The sequence below is a fragment of the Malaclemys terrapin genome, chromosome 2, assembly GCF_027887155.1.
Source record: "Malaclemys terrapin pileata isolate rMalTer1 chromosome 2, rMalTer1.hap1, whole genome shotgun sequence".
Classification (NCBI taxonomy): domain Eukaryota; kingdom Metazoa; phylum Chordata; order Testudines; family Emydidae; genus Malaclemys; species Malaclemys terrapin.
In genome coordinates this window covers 173,376,109-173,402,277 of record NC_071506.1, presented here as the reverse complement: position 1 = coordinate 173,402,277, position 26,169 = coordinate 173,376,109, and the positions used below count along the sequence as shown (strand labels likewise).

General features: G+C 42.0%; 3 protein-coding genes across 3 annotated transcripts in view; 1 reads left to right on the top strand and 2 right to left on the bottom strand.

Moving 5' to 3' along the window:
• Positions 1-14,726, bottom strand: part of LOC128831842 (interferon alpha-inducible protein 27, mitochondrial-like) — a 52,041-nt gene extending 37,315 nt beyond the window's left edge. Inside the window, exon 1 of the mRNA XM_054018641.1 lies at positions 14,292-14,726. Coding sequence (XP_053874616.1) covers positions 14,292-14,575 — 284 coding nt within the window. The 5' untranslated portion in view covers positions 14,576-14,726. The remainder of the gene's footprint in view (positions 1-14,291) is intronic.
• Positions 9,706-13,820, bottom strand: ALG2 (ALG2 alpha-1,3/1,6-mannosyltransferase). Its single transcript, XM_054018640.1, has 2 exons — positions 13,276-13,820; positions 9,706-12,408 (listed from the first exon to the last, which is right to left on the bottom strand). Exons 1-2 carry the CDS (start codon positions 13,591-13,593, stop codon positions 11,506-11,508), a joined length of 1,221 nt encoding a protein of 406 aa, XP_053874615.1. The 5' UTR covers positions 13,594-13,820; the 3' UTR covers positions 9,706-11,505.
• On the top strand, positions 13,968-25,956 carry SEC61B (SEC61 translocon subunit beta). The gene is made up of 4 exons (XM_054018643.1): positions 13,968-14,097; positions 14,190-14,287; positions 14,762-14,863; positions 25,592-25,956. Exons 1-4 carry the CDS (start codon positions 14,095-14,097, stop codon positions 25,677-25,679), a joined length of 291 nt encoding a protein of 96 aa, XP_053874618.1. The 5' UTR covers positions 13,968-14,094; the 3' UTR covers positions 25,680-25,956.
• The last annotated feature ends 213 nt before the right edge of the window (positions 25,957-26,169 follow it).

The following is a 26,169-nucleotide window of genomic DNA, read 5'->3' as shown; positions in this document are numbered from 1 at the left end:
ATACATGTATGCTTATTTCCCAGTGTCTAACTGAATGTCTCATGTAAAGTTTTGAAAAATTGGCAATTGTGTGATTCTTAGGGTATGTCTATACTAAAAACTTAAGTTGACCTATATTAGGTCAACTTACAGCCACCGCAGTAATTAGTGTGGTAGTGCATGTACACACTCCTTGGGTTGGTGGTGTGCATCCTCACCAGGAGCACTTTCTCTGACCTAAAAGGGGCAGTGTGGGGAGCTGAGAGCCTTGTCTCTCAACTTCATTGGCAGCTCTCTGCCGGGAACCTGGCTACCTCACACACTCCCAGTAGGCTGGCTCCCCTACCCCCTCGGCTCTCCTTTCCCCGTGGGAGTGGGGTCTAGCTGCCCTGGCTTCTCGCCCCAGCTCCCAGCCAGGAGTTGGTCCAGTTGCCTGGTCTTCTTGCCCCAGTTCCTATCTGGAAGTGGGATCCAGCCACCAGCTCTCCAGGGGTATGAGGGGCAGCTGAGCTCTAGCTGCCCGGCTTTCTGGGTGCAGAGATATACAATTGACAAGAGAGCTAACAGCCGATATAAGTAACACAGCGTCTACACAGACACTGCGTCGCCCTAACTACACTGACATAAGCCCTATGCCTCTCGTGGAAGTAGTTATTAGGGCGGTGTAGTATGGCACTTATATCGGCGGGACAAGGATGTAGTATAGACTCTGACATAATTAGATTGACATAAGATGCCGTACATCAACCTAACTATGTAGTAAGCAACAGAGGGTCCTGTGGCACCTTTGAGACTAACAGAAGTATTGGGAGCATAAGCTTTCCTGGGTAAGAACCTCACTTCTTCAGATGCAAGTATGCACTTCTAACTATGTAGTGTAGACCAGCTCTAAGGTTGTCATTTCTGTTTTTCAATTTATGATCTGTTCTATTTTTTATATTTCTGTTAGCTCATCTCAGATTCATAGGAGCAAACTTGATGGCCTTTCCTCATAATAGATAGTGTTAAAACCTGGAATTAATTTGCTTAATCTGTGTTACTTAAAATATACAGCAGTGTGGAATTGAACTTTCATAAACCAATATAAACTAACCCCGATTCATTTATTTTCCGGTCATATGTGCTGCTTTAATCATAAATACATACAAAGATGACTATAATTAAAATATCTTTTTGCTATCTATGCTAATAGTCATGTTATTGGATATACCATATTTTCTCTGTATTCTATAGCCATTGTTTCAGTAAACAATCCCTCTGTGATATTAGCTGTATAATAATTTACAATTCAAAATAAAATATCAGCAGTTTCATCCATTAGAGAGAATAATAAAGACATAATAAAGAGGAATAAAGTTTAACAATATGATAATTTAGCATGAAGTTTTTATAGCCTCCATGTAAATGTTAAAATCTATAAAATTTTTATATTGTGAAAAGTTGCACAAAACAGTAACGAAAGAAAAAAGAAAGCAATGTTAACCCTGCGTGTGTGATTACTCCACACTGCAATTTCTTTTCATGGTCTGAAAAATTGTGTATAGAAATAAGTATTTTGAATAGTTTCTTCATAGTTCATCTTATTTACCATCAACGGTAGAAGTAAACTAAGAAAAACTGCAGACCACGATATTAGGAAGTGGAGAGACAGTAAAACCAAATTGCTCTCTCTCACTCTCTTCCTTTCCTTTGTTCACTTCCAGCATCCCCCGCATACCCACTCAGTGAGAAAACATTCTCCTACTTCCCCTCCAAACAGTTATCCCCTTATTCTGCTTAATATGCGTTTTCTCTTTGTTGGTCTCTTCTAATCAACTGGGGTTCCAGTTGTATTCAGGCAAATATATGAGTTGGGGGATTTCCCTTTGTAACTACTTTGCTCTTGTTTCATCTTCTTACCCGTCAGCTCTTATATGGGGTGTGGGGAGTGAATTTAAATCCTTTATTAAAGGCTAAATCCAGTGGTGTAGCCAGCATGAGATATTTGGGTGGGCAATTAAGGGGGGGGGCTGGGTGGGCAGGAGGAATGGGGAGCCTGCCCACCCAGCCTCCCTGTAAATATACGGGGGGCAATGGATGGACCCTCTGACCAGGGGCTCCCCAGGGCCCTGGGCATGCACCCAGCTCTGGGAGGAGACGCTGCTCTCCAGTGTGCATGGCTACCAGCTCCCTTCCAGGTCCGGCTCTCCCAGGCGGTGGGCCTACATTTTTTGAAGATGTCCTCTACCACCGCCGGCCACCCACTCGCTTGCCCTCCACCCAGTGGCTAATTTGCCATTGGGCTAACATGGGGCCCTGGAAAAATGGGCGCTCCCACACCCCTACCCGCTCTGCCCACCAGACAGTGGGGTGGGAGCACTGGGGCTTGCTCCACTCCGCCCGCTCTACCAGTGCTCCAGCCTGGGAGCGGGGTCAGGGCGTGGGGTCTGCCAAAGCCAGAGCAGAACTGGGGTCTGGGACTGCATGCTAAGTGGGTGAGCCCTGGCCCACCCATGGCTATGCCCCGGTCAGATCTTACATTGATTTTTTCAAAAAACTGCCAATGCCTTCCATGGCAAAATTGGGCCTTATTAATATCAGCGCCTTGTTTGGGGATTATCTCCTGCCATAGAACCTCTGTCTTTCTGTGCCTTTACTCATTCTTCCTCTCCATGGTATGTGGTCTTATTGTGTCTCCTTTTTGTCATCTAACAAATGTATTTGGCATGTGTAAGAAGTTATTCATTTTTAAGCCTTTAAACAAAAGAGAAAATATGAGCACAAAGGATGCACATTTCTGAACTGTAGTCTTGGGTCCCCGTAAGGACTTGGGAACGCAGAGCCTGGGTCTGCAGAACCTGGGAGAGCAGATATTCCCACAATGCCACCAGGTGGCTATGCAGAGGTACAGCCAGGTAGTACTGTACTGTGGAGAATAGGCACCACAGGAAGTACCATCCAAGAGACCCAGAGTGATGGTACCCTGCAGCCCTCTGATTAGCCAAGCACCCTGTTTAACCCCAGAGGTTGCCCTAGGAAGTTGTCTGGGCCACCACAAAGACTTTGGTGTGCTGTAATGCCAGACTTTGCTTGATCTCCTGACCTCTGGTCTCTGACTCCAGCCTGAGTCTGACTCTGATTCCTGCCTCCTAATTCTAGCCTGGTACTGCCCCTGATCTCTGGTCTCCAACTCCAGCCTGACACTGACCCTGACTCTTGCCTCCTGATTCCACACTAGTACTACCTCTCGTCTCTGACCCTGGCCTGACGCTGAATCTGACTACTGCTTACGGGACCTGGCTCTTGCAATTCCTCCAACTCCTGCCCTGGTGAGCAAACCTCAGCCCAGCTGTGACCGCTAGGCCAGATTGTCTATGCCCATCTATCAATCCACTCAATATTTTTTTCAGGTACTTATTTTTGTTAAATACTAATGCTTTACATGATTGTTGTGTCCTGCAGCTCTGAGACTGAAGCAGTTCTACAGAGTAAAACACAGACACACACACGGTGGAGGTCAGGAAATCAAACATTAACATTGCACTATTTCTTTGTGTCTGTTTATTGTGGCACCGAATTTAACCAATCAGTCCTCTACAGATTAAGATAAGGTAAAAAGGGAAACATGGGGTGAAAACACAATCTATGCCTGAATACCAACAAGACGATCAGTGCTTAGAAATTTTCAAGAAAAGTAAAGAGGGGAGTGAAAAGGATGCATTGCACTGCGAGTACTGCAGCACTGAGGTTAGTGCTCGCAATGACAGAATAAAGAAGCATGTCAAAAGCAAGTGACACAAGAAGCTTTAAGAAGACAGTCAGCTTAGGGATAAACAGTCAGTATCAGGAGCTTGCACCAGGGCTTTAATGAAAAAGAGGACACAGCATGATTGTGTCAATGAATTTGTGTGTGCTCTTTGTTTCGCTGGACAACCGCAGTTAATTGCAAAGGGGCCTATTGGTGACTTTGTGTGACAATACTGTCCAGCAGCAAAAACCCTTCCTAGTGCAGACAGCCTCACTCATAAGTACCTGGAAAAAAATGACGATGATTTATATCTAAACTGATGGAATGAATTGATGGAAATGTGGTGTCTAGTCTGATTTTTGATGAGTCTCCTGATGCTTTGGATTTTCCAATTCTTGGCCTTTTGTTTTCATTTTCTGACTTCAAAATGAATAAACCCACATTATTTTGTGCTGATGTGACATTCATACCCTCGGCTGACACCCGTTTCGTCAACGCGGCTGTCATAACTATAAAGGGAAGGGTGTAACAGCTGTCCTGTGTACAGTACTATAAAATCCCTCCTGGCCAGAGACTCCAAAATCCTTTTCCCTGTAAAGGGTTAAGAAGCTCAGGTTCCTGGCTGGCATCTGACCCAAAGGACCAATAATGGGACATGATACTTTCAAATCTGGGGGGGGGGGGAGGCTTTTGTTTGTGCTCTTTGTTTGGGAGTTCGTTCGCTCTTGGGACTGAGAGGGACCAGACATCAATCCAGGTTCTCCACATCTTTCTAAACAAGTCTCTCCTATTTCAAACTTGTAAGTAAATAGCCAGGCAAGGCGTGTTAGTTTTCCTCTGTTTTCTCAACTTGTAAATGTACATTTTACTAGAGTGTTTATCTTGGTTTGCTGTACTTTGAACCTAAGACTAGAGGGGAGTCCTCTAAGCTCTTTAAGTTTGATTACCCTGTAAAGTTATTTTCCATACTGATTTTACAGAGATGATTTTTACCTTTTTCTTTAATTAAAAGCCTTCTTTTTAAGAACGTGATTGATTTTTCCTTGTTTTTAGATCCAAGGGGGTTGGATCTGTATTCACCAGGAGTTGGTGGGAGGAAGGAGGGGAATGGTTAATTTCTCCTTGTTTTAAGATCCAAGGGGTTTGGATCTGTATTCACCAGGAAATTGGTGAAAGGTTTCTCAAGGCTCCCCAGGGAAGGGAATTAGCTTGAGATGGTGGCAGTGGACCAGAGCTAAGCTGGTAGTTAAGCTTAGAAGTCTTCATGCAGGCCCCCACATTGTATCCTAAAGTTCAAAGTGGGGATACAGCCTTGACAGTGGCAATAACTGTATGTTTGCGATGTGTGAGATGTACCAACAAACTTGGGAAAACATGGCCCCAACTAACACAGATTCTTCTTCCTACATGGCTAAATTTGCACAGGAGATTAAACTCAATCAGAAATTGGAGCTGCTACATATTACCTGTCCTACTCGTCTGATTAATGTTGCACTGTCAGCATCTACTGCTACAGAAGAAATGAAAGACATGAATTATTGCATCATTGGATTTGCCCCCTTTCTCCTCTGGCCTGCCATATCCCACCCCTCTGTGCCTGGGGTAGGTGGGTGTGGGGCTGCTGTGGTGGCAGTACAGAGGCTCCCTGCACCGGGGGGGGGGAGGGAATGGGAGCACTAAGGGGCCGCAGGGCAATGCTGAACTGGGTTCTCTGCATTATATAGTGACAAGAAGGGGAAAAATGAAAATAAAAAAGAGGAAAGCCAACAAGATACCTTCAGCTGCTGAATGTGATGTCAGTCAGAAAACACTGAGTGAGCAGAGAATTTCCCCACAGTAATGATGTCCATGGAACAGCTCTGACTCATATGGAAGTGTTTAATCATAATAAAATAATAAAATACATTACTGATTCACCCTTGGAAGACCACATAATTCCTGTGTGAATTTCACAGAGGCCTCATCTTCGCTAGGAAAAAAAGGTGTGTTCTTAACTCATGAACTCACTCAAGGTAAAATCCTAGGGAAGACAATGCAATTTGTAGTTTGCAGATGAATTAGCAGGTCAAGGTACAGATTGTGAGGGAGCCTACTCTTTACCTCTATCTGTTAACATATGTAAACTACAAATTGCCTTCTCTTCACTAGGATTTTATCTTGAGTGAGTTAACTCAAATTAACAACACACCTTTTTAGCCTAGTGAAGAGGAGGCCTTAGGGACTAGCTAATCTCCAGGTTTTTTAGTTTGTGGCACTGTGCTGGGCATCAGGAAAGTTTTCTATCTGCTGGGAAGGGGCACTGCACTGGATTCATGCTTGCACCCCATGAGAATCCTCCTTTCTCCCTAGAGTTGCCCTTCCAGTGTACCATTTTCCTTTCCGACTAGTTATCAATGCCATCTCTAGGCTGGGTACCAACAATGGCTAGATATGCACATCATGACAGACTGGGCAGGGAACAATTGATGCAGAGCTTCAACTGACCCTGTGTAGGAAGACAAGGCTGGCAGCAGGCGAGAAATGAAGCTCTTTCTATTTCAGATTTTCTTGGGATGTTGGAGTAAGCCATTGTCTTCGTTGCAAGGAAAGAGGGAACAAGACATGGGAAGGAAGGCAGATCTTGTGGGGGAGCAGAGAGAGGGAATCAAGACAAACATATTTTTCCTCAGGCAGAATGCTGAGGACAAGTTGCACAGTCTGCCTGTGGAACTTGTTGCCATGGAATGTTGAAGAGGCCAAATGTATAACTGGGTTAAAAAAAGAATTAGATAACTTCATGGAGGACAGGTCCATCAATGTCTAATAGCCAAGATAGTCAGGGATGCAACCTCATGCTCTCTGTGTTCCTAAACCTCCAACTGCCAGACACTAGGACTGAACAACAAGGGATGGATCACTTGAAATTGCCGTTCTGTTCATTCCCTTTGAAGCATCTGGCACTGGCCATTGTCAAAGACAGGATACTGGGCTAGATGGACCATTGGTCTGATCCAGTATGGCCGGTCTTATGGTCAAGTAAACTTGTCTTCAGGCTACTGAAGGGTTTAGGGTCCTTTAATAAGATTGGTAGGCAGCATAGTAACAGCTCCTCAGACTTCAGCTAGAGAAGTCTTTGGCAGCTGTTGAGGGAGAATACAGCCCATGAAAGTGTTTCTTGTTAAAAAGCATATAAACCACAAGTATTTATGTGATGAAATCTGTTCATTGTATAAAGTATTGTTGCATAAAACTACTGTAGGTACTGATTTTATTTTTTCAGTGCAAGTGTAGTGAGGACTGGAGCACTAGGTGTAGCTAATTCCCCCCTTTGAACTCACTTTTACAGGTCTGTGACAGTGAAGAGGTGTGGCCTCCTTCAGAGACTGACAGGAAGGAACAGCCTGGCAGCCTACAGTATATTTATGGTCCTGATCCTACAAACAACTTATTGCCCATCACAAGTACTTACTTCCAGAAGTAGTAGTCCTGGCAGCAATCTCTGGACTCAGTAGTATTTACTGGATTGTTCCCTATTTGCATAACAGCAAAACTTGAAAAACTCATGGCAGAGAGAAAGTTGGAGAGGATGAGTGGGCTGACTGGGGCCACATCACCTGGAGCTGCTGGCTTCTCTTCCTGAGACAAATAAGTAAGCTGGTAAATAGTGGTCATGGGTTTGTGTCTCTTACAAAAGAAGGAAGTGTGTGTGTGTGGGGGGGGTTAATAGAAAGTTGATTGACAATGCTACAGTTATGAAGAGTCCACAGATGTTTTGTTCCTTTAAATTGCAGGGATCGTGGGATTTCAGAGGCTCAGTGACAGATGTTTTCAAATTGGCTAGTAGGTGTCAAGGAAATTTTTCAACCCCTGGATGAGAACACTCTGTTAAATTAAACTACTTCAATTCCAACAGCTTCCTGAGCTGAATTGGGACAGGACCTCCTTCCCTTCTAGATGCTATAGGCCTTCCCACTTAAAGGTAAGTGTGAAGTCCTTGGTCCATGCTCCATCCCAGATGCTGTAGCCGTATAATGATTGAAAGCTCAGCATGGACCATTATTGATTTTATAAGTATGCCATAGACTGGGTCTGCTGAGTCAAGTTCCACAATAGTCCTTAAGGATGTGAGAAGTATCACATAGACTTGGGTTAGCATGGAGAGAATAGAGACCAAGGGTACGTCTATACCCAGCCGCTAGTTCGGCGGCTGGCAATCGAACTTCTGGTTTCGACTTATCGCGTCTTGTCTGGACGCGATAAGTCGAACCCGGAAGTGCTCGCCGTCGACTGCGGTACTCCAACTAGACGAAAGGAGTACCGCGGAGTCGACGGGGGAGCCTGCCTGCCGCGTGTGGACCGAGGTAAGATCGAACTAAGGTACTTCGAACTTCAGCTACATTATTCACATAGCTGAAGTTGCGTACCTTAGTTCAATTTGGGGGGTTAGTGTAGACCAAGCCCAAGAGCAATTCTTTTCTGAGAAGTGGCAACACAGAACAAGGGGATAATGGAGACGGTTCAGAAAGTGTGTGTGTGTGTGTGTATGTGTGTTGAAGTCCTGATAGAGGAATCACTGTACCTACAAAGCTTTTCCTGCCTAAACCAATGGGAATGAGAAGTTATACCTGCTCACACCCTCTGACAAAATGTATTGCTCATATAATGCTTTTTACATGAAAAGGCACACAGAAATTTTAGATGTATGCTTTGACAACAAAAATTTTCTGAATTGACATGGTTTTTTTTTTCCTCCTCCTTTTGGCTTTCATACTAAAAATACTAGCCCTTTACACGTTTTTTCATTAGTGGCTTCATTCCTGGTTTTTGAAAAATACTAGCTGTGAAAATTTCCTTTTGCTTGAAAACTGACACCCTATGGGGGGGAAGTATTTACTAATTCCTCAAATATTTATTTTTAGGAAATAAGAACACAAAATATTTTTGAAATTTTTTGAAGTTTCTAATAAGTTATTTAAAATCTTTTGAGCTGGAAAAGTGTAAACTGAATTTCCTTCAAAATTTCAGGAAAAAGCCCTTTTCCTCCCAAGAGTCCATCTTAAAATTTTGAAAACATAAGGTTGTTTTTTTTAAAGCTACAAGGGGGCTTTGTAATTAAATTTTCATTACATTAACTATTCCCTGGTGGCTTTGCAATTGTCACAGAAAGACGGTAACAGTTTATACGCAATGCAATACATCACCCCAGCATCACTGCAACTGTCAGTGAAAATCCGATGCAACATCGTACCATGGTTGGTGCAAAGTCCAGCAAACAATTTCAACTAAGTATATATACACCACTGACAAGTTTGCATGACTTGTATTAGTGAGTTCAATAAAATGCTAATCATTTTAAAGTTGAAGCTGCCATCAATGAATGCTATCTAGTAGATATGGGTGTACTTAACACTCAATGTTATTTGTTGTCAAGGCCCTGTAAGATTCATTAGACCTAAATTATGCAGCAGGGACTTGGATTTGTGTGGAAATAGGCACCAACCACCCCAAACTTTCTCCTCCTCTTCAGCTCTCTGACCATCCATATCAATTGTCTCCTGAAGGTCTCAATTCATTGGAAAAGGTGCCTGCTTAGCAGAGCATTAGAGACCAGCTTCCCCTTCTTCCTCTTATAAGTCCTTTTCACTCGTTCACTGTTACATTAAAGGGATGAATTTTTCCCTTCTGAAAACTTTACATGTTTAAACTTTGTCAGCTTAAAAAGTCCGTGAATGGAAAAGAGGTGAAGAAGGAAGGCTGAGGCTTAAGGGACAGCAGACTACTGGCGGCATGGTGGGAGCTTACCGGAACTTCACATATCAGTGGCAGAGTTGGAAATACAATCCAAGTTATCTGACTCCCATTCCAGTGCCCTAGCTACTGCAGCATGCAGCCTCCAGTGGATTTTATTTAGTTAAAAAGTGAGGAAGGGTAAAACAAAATGTGTTACAGTAGGATCTAGGCTGCAGTCTTAACAATGGAAAGATTAAAATGTCTGCATAATTCAAACAGCAATTCAACTCTAAAATTTGGAAAATTTATAGACACACCTTGGAATAAAGGTTAACTATCCCCAAAGTGTACACACACTATGATACACAGAGAGCACATACAGAATAAGTACAGAACCTAACCCTCAGAGAATGAGCGAATTATGCAAGTTACATATCCATTTACAAAATTCAATTCAATTTTATTCCATCACATACAAATAGTATATTGTAGATGAAAAACCATATAAGACAAAGTTCAATAAAGTGAATTGGGTCGGCAAAGATCAGTAAAATGATTTGAGGTATTTATAAAAATCTGATATTCCTTATCCTCAGATTATTGAGTTAATATTCACCTCCCTTAATAGGATTTCAGACCAAAATACAACTTTAGCTTGCATACAGTGCATAAAATATAAACTTAGAAGCAAATTTCTAGCAAGCTACTATAACACTAACAAAATACAGTCCCTTAGAATCTTATCAAGTGATGTTCTGATGCATTGTTCTCTATGAGAGCCACTATATATTAAACATATCTAAGGCCTGCTCCACACTGAAATCTCCCTGCACAGAGAAGCTTGCAGAATCTATATCTAAGGCTGTTCTTTAACTTCATGCATTAATTTGTTCTTTGTGTGATTTTCTAAAAACCAAAACAGAGTACTGTACACTTTCCTCACTATGAGTTCATCCACCATCTTAGTTTTAAAAGGCATAACTGAACTTTTATGCAGTGATGGACCATAAAAACATACTACCTTCTCTTTTAAAAACTCATTTTTTGACATTTTGACTGTGGGAAATATTCATTCAAATTACCATTTTTGCACAACCCAAGACTATGAGATACAACTTTAAAAGAAATGGAAGAAAAATGTCAAGATTTTTTCCACATATCTACCTGGTTATGTGAGGGATCAGCAAATCCACAAAGGAAAGCTGTATAAAGAAATGCTTCTAATAGACAAAATGAAATGTAGCACTTTAATTCAGTAGATGTAGACATTTAGTACAACGGCTGATATTCAAGATTTCAGGGACTTTTGAGAGAAATGGGGTTAAATGTTGGTCCCATTTTTTGTCTGAGGGATTTTGACATTCTTAGTTTCCTCCTTCTCTCTCTTCCCTCTGCTACTGCTCCAAGAACAGCAGCTAATTACTGGGATTATGACATCAGAGATGATTAGATGATACTATTTAAGGACAGGAGTTCACCGACAAATAGACAGTATAAGACTGTTCAAGATCACCAGACCACTAGTTGGCATTTAAAAAAAAACAAAAAAACCCTTGGGACTTTATTGCATATGTATAACTCACTGTATTTTCAATGACACCATCCACACCAGAATTGGTGGAGATCTGGCAGAGCCTTTCAGTAGAAATTCATTCAAAAGGAAAATTATGGTGCAGAGTATTACAACAAAAGACTTGCACTGTAAAGTTAATTCATAGCAAGTGTAGAGAAGAAAGGTTAAATAAGAAAGTTAATCATCTTATACAACCTGAAGTCAGACTTGCCATAATTTTAACTTTCCCCAGTTCAAACTAGGAAGTCTAATAAATTTATTAAAATATTTTTTAGTACATGAAACACAGCAAAAATTCAATGTAGTCAGTGGTAAACAAATACAACCTCAACTAAAATCTTGTTATTTTGTGGCAACTGGCATGAAACATACTATCAAAAGTGTAGTTTAAAGATTAATTCAAATTTTCTAAATATTTCAGCATCCTTGCACTAGCCTAGATGTTAGTTAAATTAACTGTCTTATGTACAAATCAGAAACATGACAAAGCAGTAAATTACACTATGGAGTGTATTTGTTATTGTGTAAATCTACATATGTATTGGTACAGCTGTTCTGTAAATGCTTCTGATGAAAATTTTTCTGTAACTCTTGCTCTTCCAGCTGCTCCCATTGTATTCTTTAAGGCAGGGTCTCTCACAAATTTTTCCATGGCCTCAGAAAATTGTGTTGGAAGAGGATCACACAAAAATCCTGTAACATTATTTATAACAGATTCCAAAGGACCACCTGAATTAACTGCTATAACTGGACATCTCATATACATAGCCTCCAAAGGAACTATGCCAAAGTGTTCATTGCTTGGCGTATAAAGCACACACAGAGAGTTACTGAAAAGAGAGATTTTTTGTTCATCTGAAAAAGACCTCACGAAAGTGACTTGCTCGCTAATATTAAGCTTGGTTGCAATAGTCTTCAGCTCTTCATAATGTTCCACGTTCTCCAACACTCTTTCATCATAACCACCAGCTAAAACTAGATGAACTTCATTCCACTCTTGAGCATCGAGCCTTCCACGAAGATCATGTAATGCTTCCAGAGCTAATGCTAGGTTTTTTTTCCTTTCAAATCTATTGATTGAAAGAAACAAATATTTTTTCCTTTGGGGAATTATACTAGCTATATCTGCAGGAAGAATTGTTTCAAAGGTACTGACATTCAACGAAGGGTATAGGACATCTGGTTTAATGTGATTTAAGGATTTAAATGTATTCTTGAAGACATTTGCTGTAAAATTGCTGTTGACAACAATGCAATCTGCCATGCCAGTAGTATACTCTTCCAACCAGTCAAGTGGAGCTCTATAGATGCGTTTAAGAAAAGATTCTCTCTTGGTCAGAAGCTGATCAGGAAAGTGACAGTAAAACAAAACCTTCTTAGGAGTTCTGGCCAGTCTGAGAATTGGGATACAAGCAGATACCTAGATAAACCAAGAGGTGGGGGTGAGAATAAGAGAAAGTATTGTCTATTTAATCCCAGTTTCTATAATAAACTACACCTATGGATTCAAAACCAAAATTTTAAGGGTGAGGAAAATGTGGGTGTCTGGTCAATTTTAATGACTCTGTGTTTACTATCACTTATGGGCTTCTGCAAGGGGGCCTTCAGATGATGGCGACAAACCATCACTCATGCTTGCCTTGCTCTAGGGAGGGGTGCCCAAAGGGCAGGGTCCTTGCAATCTCTCCTTCGCTCGTTGACCAGCAAAACATTTGGTTGTGCGACTTCCAGCCCCACCTACGCTACCAATAGGCAGAGGCCAGGGCACCGCGTCAGGGCACTGTGCTGACACAGTCCGCACGTGGGTGCGAACCTGTGCTCCTACCAGGGCTGAAGCCTATTCCCAGCTACGGGAGGCACATCAGCAGCGCACTCCTAGCTCAGGGTCGATGTTAACCCCTTCCCCTGACGCCCGGGGCTCGGCAGGGCTGCCAGGCCCCAGCCTCGCAGGTGGGGTGTGTGAAGGCCCCGGGCGGGCCAGAGCTGCACCAAGCTGCTACTCCCCTCCGTGCCGGCTCTTCGCAGCAGGGCCCCCCCCCCGGGAGCGCGGCCCCAGGCTCGGAGCAGCAGGGAGTGAGCCCTTGCAGGGCTCTGAGGTGCGGAGACCGCCCGGACGGCAGGGCAGGCTCGTCCCGAGCTGTGACCGCGGGGCGGGCTCGCGAGTACCCCGGGTAACGGGCGCTGCCCTGCCCCGCCTCGCCCCACCCCACGACGGCCGTTAGTGGCGCGCGGCCCCGCCAGCTCCTCGCGCTTGGCCCAGCACGTGCTGCAGGCCCCGCCCCCGCACCTGGTCGCACACGAACACGTCCATCTCCTCCCCGCTCAGCAGCAGCACGTAGAGAGCCACGTAGGCCATGCGCAGCGCGGCGCAGAGCGCGTGGCCCCGCCCGAAGAGGCTGCGGGGCAGCCAATCCCCCACACTCCGCACCGCCAGGCCGCGCGTCTCCGAGAAGCAGCGCGCGGGGTCGTAGTGTGCGGTCCAGATCTGCACGCGGCAGCCGCGCGCCCGCAGCGCCAGCGCCGCATCCACCACCAGCCGCTCGGCGCCGCCCAGGCCCAAGTCCGGGTGCAGGAACAGCACAGACGAGCCCGGCCCCCCGGCCATGCTGGCGCTGGCACCCTCCGGCTCGCATCAGCCGGAGAGGAGGCGGAGCCCACTTCTTCTGAGCGAAGAAGTGATCCTGGGACCTGGGCTTGTCCACGTGTCAGTGCGGAGAGCGCATGCGCAGCTCCGCCCTCCTTCTTTGCTACCAGCTAGGGACACATCAGCTTAGTTCCCCATAGGTGTCCTGGCGCTGCCTGGTTATCTTAGCTTGTGCGTCCTGTGGTGTCTCCGTTTCAGGCGGGGTTCGGGCACAGGAGGGGGCCAGGACTCTGGTGGCTGGAGCCCTGAGCTCGGTTAGTTGCTCCGGAAACTGTCTCCTGAGAGGGGGCTGGAGTCAGGCAGTGTCCTAGTCAACCGTGGGGCCTTGGCAGGCCCAGGAGGCGAGCGGTCCTAGGGGCGAGGCAGCTGGACCTGGGATTTCGCTGCAGCAGCCGCAGCGAATTTTGGAGACTGCAGAGTTCTGACATCCGCGCGCGCTTCCCTGAACCCAGAGTCGCTACCATGGTGAGAGCGCGAGACCCCGATCCCCCGCCCCCCCCGCATGCGCTGTGGCTCGCGCTGGTCCCGTCTCACGCGCTGTCTGTTTCTCTCCGCAGCCCGGCCCGAACCCCAGTGGCACCAATGTCGGCGCCTCTAGCCGCTCCCCCAGCAAAGCGGTGGCGCCTCGAGCTGCGGGATCCACCGTCCGGCAAAGGTACCTACCGCGCCGCCCCCTTCGCGAGCCGGGCGGGGGCGGACACCGAGCTCGGCACTCGGTAAAGTCTGGCTCCGCCGCCCGGCCTCGGCCCGATGGAGACACCGCCCGCCGGTCGCGACAACGCGTGATAGCGCCGCCTCTTGCCCCCCGCCCGCCTCGGGGCTGACACCTGAGCTGGGGGGAGCCTCGATGGGCATCGCTGCCCCCGGTGCCAGGCTGGGAGCGGGCAGTTGGGGGGGGGGGTGTCAGGTAACTTGTCACCAGGCACTGAACCGAGCCTGGCATCGCCCTGTGGCCCTCACCCCAGCTCTGAGCACAGTCACTTCGGGCCAAAGTCTGAGACCAGCACCAGAAACAGGTTGTGTGGGGTGGGGGGGTTTCTTAGTGAGTTCTTGGAAAGGTTGGTGGTTGGAGTGTTCAGCTGATCACTAATGCAGGTCAGGTTCTGATTCCCGTGCCTTTCCCTCACAGGAAAAATGCTAGCTGTGGGACTAGGAGCGCAGGCCGTACTACGTCAGCAGGCACCGGTGGCATGTGGAGATTCTACACAGAAGACTCCCCTGGACTCAAAGTGTAAGTCCAAAAAGCAGCCAGAGGGTGACAGTGTTATTTTAAGTCTATATACAGTAATCCAGACTCCATGAGTCATTTGTTCTGGTCTGCACATTATGCATGAAAATGTGGAAAAACCACAATTGCTCAGATAAATCAGAAAGAATGCCTTGAGGAGACCTGGTTATAAAAATATAAAAGATCAATCTTTAACACAGTACAATCAAGATTACTATTTGAATTGTTTTTCTCTAAGGTCCCAAACCTGCAGACATGCACGTGCTTTTCTTGTATACCATAAACATTCCCACAGAAATCAAGAGGGGTTACTCACAGTAGTAAAGCACATGCATATGTGGTTGCAGGCTTGGGTCCTAAGACTTCATTATCTACAGTTTTTCTGTTTTTTTTTTTTTTTATGCCAATAAAAACACATTGCAGAAATACCAAAAAACATTACACATCAATAGGTACCGTTTGCAGTTATACACATGGTCAGAAGCAACTCACTGCTAAAGAGGTCATTAACCACAGGTCTTGAATTAAACATAATGAATTGAAGAACATTTTAAGACTCACTGGTGTTACAAGGTTAACCTTTTCAGCCTTGGCTCACACCTATGTCAGAGATTTGTTTTAGTGGCTCAGCCCTGTCTTTCCTTGGCCTTCTGTTGTAGGGATGAAGAAACCCAGGTAATCTCAACCAGTCTCTTTGCCCATTACACCATCTCTTCAGCACGCACCTTCTTAGGTGCTGCAGCTGACTGTAAAAGAGAGAGCTTCCTGAGCAAGCAGCAAAAGCAGTCTAAAACAAAAAGGCCATTCTGATAGAGCTATTAAAATATCATCCCATTCACAAACCATCTTCTCCTATACACTTAGACCTATAGATTTCTCACTTCTGCAGGCACTCCTGACACTCTTCAAGATATCCTCGTCCCTTCCAAAAAAGTGATAAATCCCACCATCAAGGGGCTCTTTCCTTCCACCCTCATCCAGGCTTCGGTGATGGGCAAATACAGTCAAGAAATAGAGAGAAAAAGCCTGTTTCCTTGTCACATGGAAACAGAAGGCAGGGATGGCATGTTGTTTACCAGAGCTGGTTTTTACCAGGTAAAATCGTGGTTTTTTGACACTCAGGGAGAAACTAGTTAGTCCTAGTTTAAGGCATTTTTAAAAACTGTTTCATTGATGCACACCACAGTACACTTTGTTTTAGTTACATATTCAAATTGTGGTTACATGAGGCAATGGATTCAGAGATTAATTTAGAATTGTTCAAATAAAAAGTAAAACTGCAGAGGGCATAATAGTACACCTCTACCCCAATATAACGTGACCCGATATAACACGAATTTAGCTATAACACGGTAAAGCTGTGCTCCCGGGGGGCGGGGCTGCACACTCTGGTGGATCAAAGCAAGTTCGATATAACACCGTTTCACCTAGAATGCAGTAAGATTTTTTTGGCTCCCGAGGACGGTGTTATATCGAGGTAGAGGTGTATATAATTATAATACTGAAAATTGGAATGTTGTACAGTTTGGTTCAGTATTTTCTCAAGGAAGTTACACGTCAACTAATTTCAGTTTTCATTGTTATGTAACCAAAAGTCAAAAACACTTGATTAGATGAAAATTACGACAATGCAGAGCATAAGCTTTCGTGGGTAAGAACCTCACTTCTTCAGATGCAAGAAGTGAGGTTCTTACCCACGAAAGCTTATGCTCCCAATACTTCTGTTAGTCTTAAAGGTGCCACAGGGACCCTCTGTTGCTTTTTACAGATTCAGACTAACACGGCTACCCCTCTGATACTTGACAATGCAGAATTTCAGGTTTGAAGCAATCAGAAGCGTGCATAGTTGCAGACAACTGGTTGAAGTCCACTTGGGCATACTGCATTCTGAAGCAGGAGATCAAGTTTAGTTGTGGACTAGACCAAGCCTGTTCTCCAGATTTGAATGAATGTATTCAATGTTTGAAAAGATTAGTTCTGTGCTTGCTGGATGTTGAAATTGCACTACCAATTCTATTAAGTCAGAGAGAATATCAGCATTCAGATTTTCCCCACCATATTACAGGGGAAACTTTTTCCTTGATAGCAGATGAAAATATTTTTTTTGTTTGTTTGTTTTGATACAAAGCTGCTTCTACTTTAAATGCACGTATATATGGCAGAAAGTGGAGGGTTTTTTTGCTGAGTAATCACTGCCTTGCAATTTCATCTTAAGCTGACAATTCCTTTCTTGCATATTTTGGATGAAGGAGGTTGGCCAACATGTGTACATGAATACTTGCCTCATGAACTCTTTGTGTACTTTTGCTTTATATGGTGGTGCAAGATCTTCATTTATCATTAGGTTCAACCATGCTTAGCATGCAACTGCAATTGTTGATGTCCCTTTAAAGTGTGTCAGGTACCACAACAGCTGGTTTCAATTGACTGATCAAGTTCTTTGCTTTTTGGAAAACTCTTTGATTATCAGTTATACTGACCACTATCTTCAAGTTCTTCCTCAAGACTGCTCGCAATCCTGGGATAATGTGGCCGGTTTTTAATATAGGTTTCCATGCATGTTATTTGACTGTTCCATCGTATGTCACCACGGATTTTGGGTTTTACAGATCCTTGGTATTCTTTTAACCAGGCTCCAGGCTGATGGTGATTACGAAAACACTTTTGTAAATCTACAATGTTTCATCAAAGCACTTGGTATAAGGTCTTGTCCAAGTAGATTTAGCCAATGTGATGCACATTAATATGTAACCAGATGTTAGAGGGCTTATTCCTTCACTCGCTCACTTCCCTGGTCCTTTTTGCATGAACAGAGAGCAACAATACCCAAAGTCCAAAGGTGCAAACAATTAAATGTTTATTGGGGTGAACTTCCAGCAAACGTGATTCCAGTTTCCTTCCTCAGTGTCCCCCTTACTAGCTCTGATACCACGGAGCCTTGCCTGTGTCCCTGTTCCCATTTCCCCACCCCCCCTTTTACTTTCTGATTGACTGCAGACTATGTAGTAAAACTTGAGTTCTGCTTAGCAATACCCTAACCAATCATTTTACTGAAATTTAACTAACCAATCCTAACGTATTGTAACATGATTATTTAACCAATTATATCCCACCACCTTAATTGGTTTACACCCAACAAAATTAATTATACAGCAGACTGAAACAATCACAGAACCAAACAAACAATAGGGAAGTGGAGACTACAGTGATAGAATAATACAGAAATTAGGATTTTACACCCCAGCTGTTGATAAGTGAATTATTGCCAGGATGCTATCAAACTAAGTTTTCTTTAAATCTTTTAGGCTCTTCCCTTTCTCTGGAAGTAATAGATCGGATCACCTTTCTAACAGCCCCAGACTGCCTTATTTCAATGTGACTAGTTTGGAATGTGAGAAAGTGACGGTTCACTTCCCAGCTTATGGTTGCCTCTGCTGCTTAGCCAAAGGCCTTACCTAGCCTAAGAACAGGGCCTCAGACTGTCACAGTAAGAGAAGGCCCTGACACAGACAGACAGTGATTTTGATTCTTTCTTTTATACCTCTATAACTAGCTTAGTGATAAGAATACACCTAAATTCTTAAAGTATAGGCCTTTTTAGACAGGCCTGTAAAGCTATATCCGAACACCAAACTGTCGTCATCTTGTTCTATATCACTTCTTATACTTGGCGTCTTTTTCTCATCTTGCATTAGTGTAACTGTTTTTCCATGTAAACTTCCACCCCCATGCCATCAGTGTCTAACAGTTCACCTGCTACCTGCTTTTTTGATTGGGTGCTTTGTAGCCTAACCGTAGGCAGCTGATCATTTTTTGAAAAGTTTGATGCTCAATAACTAGGGCCCTACCAAATTCATAGTCCAGTTTGGTCAATTTCATGGTGATTAGATTTTTAAAATTGTGAAACTTCAGATTTAAATAGTTGAAATCATGAAATTCATGGTGTTGTAATTGGAAGAGGAGTTGTGGGAGGGTCGAAAGATTATTGTGTGTGTGTGTGTGGGGGGGGGGGTGGTTTGCAGTTCTGCTATCCTTACGTCTGTGCTCCTACTGGTGGCGCCTTCAGAGCTGGGCAGCTGGAGAATAGCAGTGGCTGGCTGGGAGCCCAGCTCTGAAGACGGAGCTGCCACCAGCAGCAGCACAAAAGTAAGGATGGCATGGTATGGTATTGCCATCCTTATGGCTGTGCTGTTGCTGGCGGCGGCTCTGCCTTCAAACCTGGGCTCCCGGCCAACAGCCGCCCGTCTCCAGCTGTCCAGCTCTGAAGGCAGCGTAGAAATAAGGGTGGCAGTACTGTGAACCTCCACAACCGCAACTCCCTTTTGGGTCAGGACCCCTAATTTGAGAAATGCTGGTCTCCCCCTGTAAAATCTGTATAATATAGCGTAAAAGCACACACAAAACCAGATTTCACAGGGGAGACCAGATTTCCCAGGTCCGTGACGCATTTTTCATAGCTATGAATTTGGTAGGGCCCTATCAATAACAGAAAAGGGACTATTACAGACATAAAAAAATTTCTGTAATTTTCAAGTCTATCTTATGTTTCAGTTCTGGAAACATGCATTTGTGGTTGAAAAACAATGATCATTCCTCCTTGTAGTCTTTGGCTGACTTGGATCTGGCTTTCTTCTGATGGAATTTGGCAGTGCAGTTTTAACAGGACCTTCATACTGAGTCTGATTCTAATACTCGCATACAGTTAGCCAGAGTCAGTGGTTCTGGTGTTTTTGTTCTTTCCACTGCATGTTGCAAAATGTTTCCTCATACGGTCTGTCTTCCCACTCACTTTTTCTTCCAATTTCTGCGTCAAAGACTCTCTTTGCCATCTTCATGAACTTTCTCAAAATAACCATGAATTGTGTCAGGTGATCTTTCACCTTTGCTCATGTTGAAATATTTTGACTTGAGTCTCTATACTCAGAGTTCAGTTACAGCAGTTGCACTTGAGCCAGATAGAGACAGAGTACTGGCCTGGACAGTTAGTTTGGCAGTTTACCTCAAACAAACTGAAACTTCTGAATCTGGGAATTCTCCTTCTTTGCTAAACAAATATCTCATCTTGATTTCTAAACAAAGGGGAAATTCCCAGATTAAGAAGTTTTTGTTTCAAACAATAGCCTACAGCTTTTGATTAAATTAAACAGATGGCATTACTGCAAAACTATTATCAAATTGCTAAATATTTTCCAGTAATATTCATTAGTATATTCTAATATCTTTTCCCTCAGTTTCTTGGTTTAAGCTGGTATTTACCAGCACTGTGTCCTAAACTAGTTTTTCCCAGGAAATTGCCAACCCTGATAGAAGGGATTTTGTTCCAGCCTCATCAAAATGATTAAAGCCCTTATCCAGAAGGAAAAATTATTATTCTTTTCTCTATGCACGTTTCTGACCTCCACAGACAATTTTAGTAAAGATATGAACTCTGATGTCTGAGCGAGGAATTTTTCAGCATGTGGTAGTGACAGTATTTAGATCTAAGGGAGAATGGTCAAAACAGCCACTACAAAGAAACTCGCTCATGAACCTTTGATGTCTCGCCTTTTTAAGTATTAGTGGTCACCACTCAATAACATAAGCCCTTCTCCAGTATACACAGATCAGTGCTGTCCCCTTCTCTGCCTCATAGTTATGACCTACATCATCAAAATTTCATCAACTCCTGCCCCGCGTTCTCTGCTAGTCACTAGTTCAGCAGACAAACTCCAAGGCCCTGTTTCTGAAGGGCTTCTCCCTTTCACTCTGGTTGAAGTACCCTTATTATTTTGGGACTGCACTGGCACCGCAGCACCCGGGTGCAGTTCTTCAGTGGCTCAGCAGAGGTTCCTTTTTAAAAAGCATGTTCCCTGGTGTGTGGACCGTAGTCCAAGTAAATCCCAAATTTGAATACAAAATAGCTTCTGAACGGTTTCACTAAACGCCTGAAACACCTTTTCTGTGGGTGGTCTCAAATAACATCAACTACTGTTGCGGAACAAACATGAAATATTGAAGCCTTAAACATTTTAGGAAGAGTTCTAAATCACTGTAAACAGCTTAAAAGGAAAGTGCTACTTCAGCCATAAATAGCATAACTAGTTTTTCATTATGATGAAAGAATGTCATTCATGTGAAATGACATATTTGCTCTGTTGGTAGTTCTGCTACTGAAATATATTGCATTGTTTTATTGTCTGCATTTAAATCCAGAATAGTAACAATTAAAAGATAGACAACCAAGTGGATTTTTGTCCTGAGAAAATGATCCTGTTTAATTGGAGAAATAACTAAATGCAAACCTTTTAAAGCAACACAAGAAAAAGAGCTGTTGAAACTGGATTGTGAATGTTACCAAGGAGCAATGGGCTAAAGTTGAAAATGTCTTGGCTATTAAGGGAATGGGGGGAAATGTTTTAATGGGAAGGATATTCAGAGCAAAATAGTTCACTTGAGACCTGTTGCCCTCCTTTTGTGGCACTCTGAATCTGATCACTGTGAGAATGTCAAGACTATGTAATAGAAATCTTGAGCAGAATGGTTTGGTTCTGATGAAACTAGATTGGTAGAAAATCCAAGTTGACTTCAAATGTTATTGACTGCAGGGAGCTCTAGATATGAAGTCACTGCTGTGGTTATTTAACGTTGTTACTCTTAAGTAATTCATCCGGCTAGTCAGAAAAAATGTTGAGTTTTAATGAGGGTGAAAAGAAGCGTGTGTGTTGATGGGAATAATGGTTGATCTCCTAGGCTCACCTTCCATGGGATTGGAGGAAGAGCAATGGAAAACATAATGATTTGTCAGTACTGAGTACACCTCTACCCTGATATAATGCAACCCAATATAACATGAATTCGGATATAACGTGGTAAAGCAGTGCTCCGCGGGGGGGCGGCTGCGCACTCAGGCGGATCAAAGCAAGTTCGATATAACGCGGTTAGATTTTTTTGGCTCCTGAGGACAGCGTTATATTGGGGTAGAGGTGTCGTTTGTTTTGGGGGGTTTTGTAATCAGTTCTGTAAAATCTGTAGACTATAGCAGCAGGCTTTTTGGTCTCTTTGTAGCCAGTAATGATCCTGTGCGTTACGGTCATGGCATAATGAAGTCTGTAATTTATGTAGCAGATGTTTACTAATTTTTCTGAAGTACATTTTTTTTCTTTACTGAAGTTTAGTACTTAACAGTGATAATTAGTAAGGTACCAAGTTCTTCCATGAAGACTAATGCACTTGAGAGTCTTTGGTTTTGCATATATTTATGAAGAGACAAGGCTTATATAAGATTTCTGTCACATGCAAATTCATAAAGAGGGAACCCATAACAAAATTGTCCGCTTTAAGGAGGTCCATTTTGCCTGCCGCTATATGCTAATGTACTTGCACCAAAGTAAGATTAAAAAAATAAAATGCCAGTATAAAAAAACCTAAGTCTTCACACCAAGATGTCTATATGGCAAAGTTCTTTCCCACCAGAGGATTTTAATAATCTTAACTTAAATTTATCTTCATGTTTCACATACATTTACACAAAATCCTTTATAAATGACCATGGGTCTGTCTTGTTACACTCTTTTTGGTTATGGTGTTTGTCATAATTCAGTTTAGTCAGTTGTTGAGTGTTTTTTTTTTTTTTTTCATGTACACATTTACCCGTAGGAGTAGCTGTTTTCGATCAGTTTTGTAAATCTTCCTGATTGTGAATTTACATCAAGGCAAAGCAAATGGGCTCTTAAAAAACAAACCAATATTTCATGTGGTATTGATCCTGAGACTATAAGAACAAAACTGCTTTGCAATATTTCCAACTCTTTAAAAAACTTGAGACTAAGCTAAGCTTCCGGACAAGTCTAAAATGAAATAAAAAGTTCTGTTGAGACCAGAGACCATTAGAAATCGGCTTTGGAGAAAATAGTCTCTGGCTCTTCTACATGTATGATGACAATCTGTCCTAACTGAAATATGGTAGATAAATTATAATTGTTCACTGTATAGATCACCTGTTGTACTTTTGGAGAGGATGAGAAATAGGAATGGTCTGAAGAGAATTTGTATTTTAATAAGGGTGAGAATGATTTATTGATTCAAGTGGCAAACCAGATATATTGGTGGGGAGTTCCTCTTAGTTTTTTTTTTTATGATTGTGGAAGATTCTAGAGCTTAATTAATTTTATGTATTCATATTTATACTTTTGGGGTCTGGAAGAAGATTGTGAAGATGGGGGTGGGAGGGAATGATGGGTTAGCTAAACATTTCCTATAGAATTACACTGTGGAATTGCAAACTAAAATATATTGCATATTTACACTTAGTTTGATTGCTAAATACATCTACATATCTATACCTTGTTATATAAAATTCAGGATTCTGCACAAAAAGCCAAATTGGGCTATGCATAGTAGATAGCAATTATGGTTTAAAACATCTCATTTATGAGATGAGGATGTTCAGTAGCCTGTGAATCAGAAAATTGCCTGACGAGTTGAAAAATCTTGAAGACTGTAGCGCGAAAGAGATCAGTTTTTTCAGTTTAATTTTCACATTGTGTTCAAGTAAGATCTGCTTGATCATAAAAACTCTATAGCATGAATCATACTTTTGGAAATCTGTCATGGTGCTTCCTGTAATAAAGGGAAATCAAGTACAGTGTTGTGTTATGCATAGGGCTGTCAATTAATCACAGTGAACTCCGGCATTTAACTCAAAAATTAACTGCAATTAAAAAAAATTGCTATTAATCGCACTGTTAAAATAATAGAATACCAATTGAAATGTATTAAATATTTTTGGATGTTTTTTCTACATTTTCAAATATATTCTATTACAACACAGAATACAAAGTGTACAGTGCTCACTTTATATTATTTTTTTATTACGAATATTTGCACTGTAAAAATGATAAACAAAAGAAATAGTATTTTTCAGTTCACCTCAGACAAGTACTGTAGTGCAATCTCTATCCTGAAAGTGTAACTTACAAATGTAGATTTTTTTGTTTGTTTTTGTTTTTGAGTGCAGTTATGGAACAAACAATGTAAAACTTTAGTGCCTACAAGTCCACTCAGTTCTATTTCTTGTTCAGCTAATTGCCAAGACAAACAAGTTTTCCATTTACGGGAGGTGCTGCTGACTGCTTCTTATATACAATGTCACCTGAAAGCGAGAACAGGCATTTGGATGGCACTTCTGTATCTGGCGTTACAAGGAATTTACATGCCAGATGTAAAAGTGTTATTAAAGCTAATTTTTTAAAAAAATTATATAATACATAGGTTGGGAAAAGAGTGTTTGTACATCTGGGTATAGTGCTTAGATTATCCACAAATACAAAGTTTGTTTTTAAAAGTCATATGATACATAGAGTACATAATCCGCAATAGCCCAAATTTAGGTGAATAGATTTAACAATACAGTTTAGATATTGGAATCCGAATACTCGTATACATCATTCATGAAAAGTTGTACAGAGATTTGGTTGTGGAAAGCAAAATATATCAATGAGTGGAGATTGTCCCTCAGTAATTGAGAATTAGGTGAATTGAAATATACTATTTCTTTTGTTTTTTTACAGTGCAAATATTTGTAATAATAAATATAAAGTGAGCACTGTACACTTTGTATTGTTGTAATGGAAATCAATATATTTGAAAATGTAGAAAACATTCAAAGATATTTAAACGGTATTCTATTGTTTAACAGTGCAATTAATCATGCAATTAATTGCAATTAATTTTTTTAATCACTTAGCCCTAGTTCTGAGATGCACAGTAAGAAAATGGTGTTTTTATTGTGTAATGGAACACTTACGTTAACCTGCTTGGACTAGTCACTGCATAGATCAGCCAGTTTAACACAGTCTAAAATTGAAACTGAGAAGATTTCAAAAAAAAAATACTCTAATTGTAATTTCTTAAAAATAGAATTAGTGAGCATGAAAGATTCCAACACGAAGTTCAGATTGGGATCTTTAGATAAAGATCTGATAATGGACAGAATTTCCACGTGTGATTTTCCCCCCTCCCCCCCATGTCACTTGCAGTAAATTTAATCAAACTGAAACTGGTGTAACTGTAAAAAGCTTACATCTGTTGCCTCGCTGCATTTTAAATCCTGTTCATTTCTTAAAAACTAGAGAGTTGGCTGTAAATTACTTCCCAAGCTAAAATATTCTGATTTTGAACCTAAGTTTGACAAGCTGCTAAGGGACTCTGTTGTTTCTTATGCTCTGTGTACAAGTATGCTCAGGTCACTAACTCAGTAGCAGACCCACCAGAATGTGAGGCGGAAACTTGAATTGAAAAATGTGGAGAGAAAGTTTACAATCAGAGTATTAAGATCCTGTTTTCAACAAGTGATTAGCAGTGAGTGACTAAATACTCCCTGTAAGCGTTATAGTACAAATGGAAGCATCCATATCCTTCCAGCAATTCAAAACTGAGGTATTAAAAATTAAATCTTAGATTTCCAATTTAATGTGGCAGATACCAATTCTGAGAGTGGTTCTTTCTGTTAATCTGAAAGGGTTAACTTGTACTACTAAAAGCTGCATTCCAGTAATGTTTGTATTAAAGCTTTTGCAATAGATGACAAAATAATCCCATCACTAATTGGGATTGTGGGGTGGGAGCAGGAAGGAGTTTTGGTATTAAGTCTGTGTATTTGAGTCATTTATTTGGCTGGTTCTACCTAACCTTCAGAACAAGATGTCTTTATGCATTGCTGAGATTAACTGACTTTTTTTTCTTTATTTCTAGTGGTCCTGTTCCAGTTTTGGTTATGAGTCTCCTCTTTATTGCTTCTGTATTTATGTTGCATATCTGGGGCAAGTACACTCGCTCATAGACTCAACTGCATCCATATGTCTGCCAATTTAAAACATACATCTTGGACCAAAAGTATGGAGGATTTTGTTTGCTCATGGAGAGAGAATATTTGGAAAGCTTCCTGTTTGGCTATTGAGGAGTCCCTTGTCACTTTTATTTGGCATTGGTGTTGAATGAACTGTTAAATTTTTCTGTTTGTGCTGGTTTTGAAGCATTTCTATCACAGGTCATTGTGTGTTTGCCTGTAGACTTACAAATTACAGGTCTTGCAATAAAATTTGTATACGTAAATTGAAGCAATGTATGCTCTATTCCTCTTCCCTCCCCCCCTCCAACACGGCACTGTCATGAAGTATTATAAAGAGCTCTCTGAATGGTTTTGAATAAACAGTGGTATAACAATAGTTCAGAATGGAATTTTACATACTGTACAATATAGGTAAAAAATAAAATCTTGCATCAGAGAATTGTTTTGGAACAAAATTTGTGAGACATGAAAATATTTGAAA